At 53.7% G+C, this 5,093-nt stretch overlaps 4 protein-coding genes across 4 annotated transcripts; 2 read left to right on the top strand and 2 right to left on the bottom strand.

Annotated features, from left to right (window-relative positions):
- Nucleotides 1–148: 148 nt before the first annotated feature.
- DQ04_07901030 (hypothetical protein) lies at nt 149–874 on the top strand (the record flags this gene model as incomplete). The annotated part of the gene is made up of 1 exon (XM_009315350.1): nt 149–874. The coding sequence occupies one exon, from the start codon at nt 149–151 to the stop codon at nt 872–874; it is 726 nt and encodes a 241-aa protein (XP_009313625.1).
- A 405-nt stretch (nt 875–1,279) lies between these two features.
- On the top strand, nt 1,280–3,607 carry DQ04_07901020 (putative glycogenin glucosyltransferase; the record flags this gene model as incomplete). The annotated part of the gene is made up of 1 exon (XM_009315349.1): nt 1,280–3,607. One exon carries the CDS (start codon nt 1,280–1,282, stop codon nt 3,605–3,607), a length of 2,328 nt encoding a protein of 775 aa, XP_009313624.1.
- Nucleotides 3,608–3,907: 300 nt separating this feature from the next.
- Nucleotides 3,908–4,162, bottom strand: DQ04_07901010 (hypothetical protein; the record flags this gene model as incomplete). Its single annotated transcript, XM_009315348.1, has 1 exon — nt 3,908–4,162. The coding sequence occupies one exon, from the start codon at nt 4,160–4,162 to the stop codon at nt 3,908–3,910; it is 255 nt and encodes an 84-aa protein (XP_009313623.1).
- Nucleotides 4,163–4,432: 270 nt separating this feature from the next.
- Nucleotides 4,433–4,804, bottom strand: DQ04_07901000 (hypothetical protein; the record flags this gene model as incomplete). The annotated part of the gene is made up of 1 exon (XM_009315347.1): nt 4,433–4,804. One exon carries the CDS (start codon nt 4,802–4,804, stop codon nt 4,433–4,435), a length of 372 nt encoding a protein of 123 aa, XP_009313622.1.
- Between the last annotated feature and the right edge of the window lie 289 nt (nt 4,805–5,093).

Here is a 5,093-nt window from a genome sequence, read left to right as displayed (position 1 = left end):
ATGCACCTGTGGCACCTTTTTATTATTCCTTTATGCTCTTGGTTGCCTATTTCTCTTGCTTCTTACCTCCTCTCACTCTCTCTTTCTCTCTCACTCTCTCTCTTGTGTACTTGGCTCGGCGGGGCGGGGTGCAAAGGGGCCAAGAGTGATGCAGGGGGTGGTGTACTATGGCGAGCGCTTCGTCGAGGTTCCGGACGCGTCCGTCACGCTCAAAGACATCTGCGCGTCGTTCGGCCTCTCCGGTGATCTCTCGGGTGTATGCATTAAAAACCGCGTCACCGGGCGTGTGGTGGCAACACTGCCGTTCGAGAGCCTCCCCGCCACTGCCAGCCTGTGCGGTGAAGAAGACAACACATACGACCTCTGTGATCCCGCACATCACGCCGACGGCAACGGCGACGATGAAACAGAGCGTGCCCCCACGACAGATGACATGACGGATATCTTGAAGCAGCTCGTGCAGTTGGGTGCCACGTCGCTACTCACAATGCAGATGGACTCGCAGGCGTCACTCGACTCGTACGACCCGCGCACCTCACCGGGCTTCTTGATGCGGACAATCTACCCGCCCTCTATTTACTCGCCGTATAGGTACTGCGGTGACCCACTGCGAACATCGTCTGCTACACACAACGTTGGTGCTCCTTATGTCAGTGCGGTGGAGCCATACAACGTTGAGGAGGCAACAGAAACGGCGTTGAGGCAGCGGCCAGACCTCATCCGTCAGAGCGAAGAGGAGGCGCAGGACATTCTGCATGGCCTTGTGGTGGCCGCCACTCAGGCAAAGACGATGAGAGCCATGGCCGATGTGGAGGAAGAGCGGCGAGCACCATTGGATGTGAAACCTAACCTTCAGTCCATACAGTTGAACTGAGTTGATGGAAGAGGGAGAGACAGATGAGGAAGTGATTGGTGGTGGTGGTGGTGGGGAATTGGCAAAGAAAGAGTTGGGAACATTTCAGTGTGGAGAGTCTCAGAAGGTCTGTGAGACCAGTCGATTCATAATAAAATGACCTTCTTTCTGGGTGTCATTGGTATTCCTCTTCGTCCCCCCCCCCCNTTCACCCCTCCAACCATGACTCTGTGGTGTACTTGTGGTGGGGAGAGGGTCCTTGCTAGTTCGAGGTGGTTTGTTTGTTCACACTCAGACAGACAGACATAAACTCTACCTATTTATGTGTTTTTTTTTTCTTTTTACCATAATTAGTTGCGTCCCCAGCCGCCACCTCTTAGCGGGGGGAGAGGATAAGAAGATAAGCTGTGGTGGATAAAGTTCGGAATGTATCGCCCCAGGCGATTACCACCAGGGCATCGCCGCGCAAGAGTGGCGTGGTGCTCAGTACCGTCAATGCTGCTCATTCTGGTCTTTCTCATCTTCAATGTGTTCCTTTGGTTGCCATTCCCACAGCGTCTGCAGCATGTCTCGGATGGGGAAGGTGATGCAGCGGCAGTAGCGCCACCGTCGACAACAGCGGGCGTAGACGCAAATGCAGGTATAGTCAAGAAGATGACAGCTGCAGCAATACCCGTCCCACGACCAGCGCCAGGCGAAGGAACGCAGGGTCTAATATCTCTGGGTTCACTGGCCAATGAAACACGAAAGGGATTACAAGACGTTGAGGAATCACCACTCTTACGTGTGTACTATACTCGACGAAGCCGGCTTTGGACACTCAAAGCCATCGTGGAGAAGGTTGGGTACAAGCAGGGTGTGACGCCGACCATCTGCCCACCTTTACCGGGGAATGTGACAATTCCTATCGAAGAGCCTTTTGAGATTGGAATGATGCGTGAGTTTGTGGGCGGCATGTATCACCCGGTGCACTGTAGACGGTGGGAGCGATACGACCGCCAGATCCAAGAGGAAGAGCAGTCTATCAAGCCTTTACAGGAAGGACGGAAGAAGTGTAGCGAATATGCATCGTGGGACCAAGCCGAGGTGATGAAGCATGTGCCAAAGTATGCGTACGTGATGATGGTGTCGAATCACCGTTACTTGGATGGGGCAATGGTGCTGGCAGACTCCATTCGCAGGCAGTCTCCTCTGAGCCGCAACGGTGGTGCGGACATTGTGTTGATGATCAGCGAGCACATCAAAAAGGAAATGTTTGTATTGCTACAAGCTGCCTTTGACCGGGTGATGGTTTTTCATGGGCTACAGCAGTGGGCCCCAAAGAGTGCGTATCAGGCCACTTTTGACAAGATGTACCTTTACATGCTGGAGGACTACACGGGTGGGATTGTGTTCCTTGATGCAGATAGCCTCATCACCGATAATCCAGACTTCCTCTTGAAAATGCCTGAGAGTATCGTGAGGGTTGTACACTCCACGGATCCCAGCAGCTGGACAAAGGAACGACGTGATGCACTCTCTTACCCGCTCGCAGAGCACGAGTGGAAAAGACTCATAGCGAATAAGACTGTGCCATTGTTATTTGCAGTTGGTGATGATGCTTACTTTCAAACCGGTCTGATGATTCTTCAACCGTCGCTGAAGGTGTTTCTTGACCTTTACTTGGAATTTCGTCTTGGTAGTTACGGGTACAATCGTTGGCAAGCGCGCGATGGACTTCTCTTCCGCGCCTGCTTTAACACCATTGGGGAAATGCTGAAGCGCCCTCGTGGGGTGTACCACTTTACTGGCACGCCAAAGCCGTGGTTCAATCTCGAGCGCCTTGATCATAGTTTGCAGGTGATGGGGGTATGGATGCGAAAGCAGCTTTCCCAGTCATGGCGAGATAACGCTAATCGGTACGAATGGTGGACGCTGTATGAATCGCTCCACGTGGAGGTGCTTCGTCACATCGAAATGGAGACACGCAAACGTTTAGGTCCTGCGCAAGATTTGGCACTTAAGAAGTGGCGCAAAAAGTATGGGTCTGGAATGAAGAACATTCCCGCGGAGGTGCATATCACAAAGTATGGCGGAGCAGTGCTGCTGCGTAAACCAACGGTGTCGTTGCCACTCCCTCTTGGTCTCCGCTCGGTGGAGGAGGCTGAGCACGCGTCCCCTAACGCATACATGTGGTTGATGCGCTTTAGCAAGGCAAAGGAGTACCTGCATCCCACAAGAGCGCATGTTGCAAAGCTGCGCATTGGTACAACTCCCATTGCCTCCGCCGATGAGTTGCATCTTCTTCTGTCTCCCTCTTCACCTCCTTCATTCCCACTGAAGGCGAAAATGAACGGCTCTGTTGCGTACGCGTTTGCAGCGGTGCAGACCCAACAGCCTGCAGGTGACGAAGAGGAGGGAGGGGGTGAATGGCATAATTGCGAGACTTCCTGTGCCAAGCTGCAGCTACAGTGTGATGTGTCCCTGTTGCTTGACACACGTATTGCGGACTGTCAGCACGGTAATCCCGTTGGCACCATGGCAAATGGTCTTATTCGCTGCAAACGTTGTCTGCCACATTTCAAGGCGGGTGCACCATTTGTTCTCTTTCAAAAACATGAATCGAATGGAGCATGGATCCAGGAAGTTGATGTGTGCTTTTTCAACGCCTGGACTCGCTTCAGTGTGCCTCAGTGCAACGCATCAAAGCCACACTTGAAATCATATGAATTAAAAAAAGGGGACCTCTTGGTTCCTGTATGCGCTTGTCGGTGAGGGTTCATGGTCTTCCATGCTACTGCTTGTTCTTGCTCTTTGTGTATACCGGTTTATATGTGTGGATGTGGGGGTGGGGATGAGTGATTTTGTGTTGTCTTTTGGTTGTTTGGAGGGGGGGGAGCAGGCGAAGCCATCGTGGGCCGTATTGGTTTGTACTTCAATTGGCAGCGAAGTCATGGACCCGCCTTGAGTGTTTTTTTTTTCCTCGTGCCTCTGTGCATTGATTTTTTTTTTTGTGCCGTTGTTGTCTTTCATCTTGGATGCCAAGGGATAGGGAGAGAGAGAGCGATGAAGGGTTTAGGCACGTGGGAGTCTGCCGTGGAGGCGGCCGAGGCGCAGAAGAAGAAGCGGGGTGGGGGGTTTCAAAGCTTTGGGCTCGACAAGCCGCTCCTCGACGGTGTGCTGCGGCTCGGCTACAACGTGCCGACGCCCATCCAGCGCAAGGCAATCCCGCCAATGATTCAGGGCAACGATGTGGTCGCCATGGCCCGTACGGGGTCCGGCAAAACGGCGGCGTTTCTCATTCCGACGCTGCACCTTCTTAAGGCGCATAGCAAGATTGTGGGTATTCGGGGGCTCATTCTCTCCCCAACGCGGGAGCTGAGCCTGCAGATCTTACGTTTTGGTATTCAGCTGAACAAGTTTTTAGACCTGCGCTTTGCGGCGCTTGTCGGTGGTAACTCGATGGAGCAGCAGTTTGAGTTATTGGGGTCGAATCCCGATATTGTCGTGGCAACACCAGGACGTCTCCTGCACATTATGGAGGAAGCGTCACTGCAGCTGTCGATGGTTAAGTGTCTTGTGTTAGATGAAGCCGATCGCCTATTTGAGCTGGGCTTGCAGCCGCAGATTGTCGCCATCATGCAGAAGCTGCCAGAGTCCTGTCAGCGAGCCCTCTTCTCTGCCACGATGCCTAGCGTTCTGGCGGAGTTCACTAGTGCCGGCCTTCACAACCCTGTTGTCATTCGCCTGGATGCAGAAATGAAACTGAGTGAGAAACTTAAACAAAGTGCCTTTGTGGTTCGTAACGACGAAAAGGTTGCCGCCCTCATTGTGTTGCTGAAAAAAGTACTTGGCGTCTCCGTGAACGACGACAGTACCCAACAGGCCCTCATCTTTGTCGAATCCAGGTTTCACGTGGACTTCCTGCAGGTTGTGATGGAGGCGTACCACATCTCCTGCAGCGCGGTGCATGGCAGCATGGACCAGGAGGCGCGGCGCAACGCCGTGCACGCCTTCGCCAAGCGCCAGACGAACGTCATGATCGTCACGGACGTCGCCGCACGCGGCCTCGACCTCCCGCTGCTAGACAACGTTGTGAACTTCTCCTTCCCGACAACGCCAAAGATGTTTGTTCACCGCGTTGGACGTGTCGCACGCGCAGGGCGTGCCGGCGCGGCGTACTCGATACTCACCTTCGAGGACTTCGCGTACTACGTCGACCTCATGGCGTTCCTCGACCGCCCGCTGCAGTGCCGCCGCA

This window comes from Trypanosoma grayi, assembly GCF_000691245.1.
Source record: "Trypanosoma grayi strain ANR4 Tgr_790_V1, whole genome shotgun sequence".
NCBI classification, from domain to species: Eukaryota; Euglenozoa; class Kinetoplastea; order Trypanosomatida; family Trypanosomatidae; genus Trypanosoma; species Trypanosoma grayi.
Note: the sequence above shows the minus strand (reverse complement) of the source record. Positions and strands in the feature narration are given on the sequence as shown.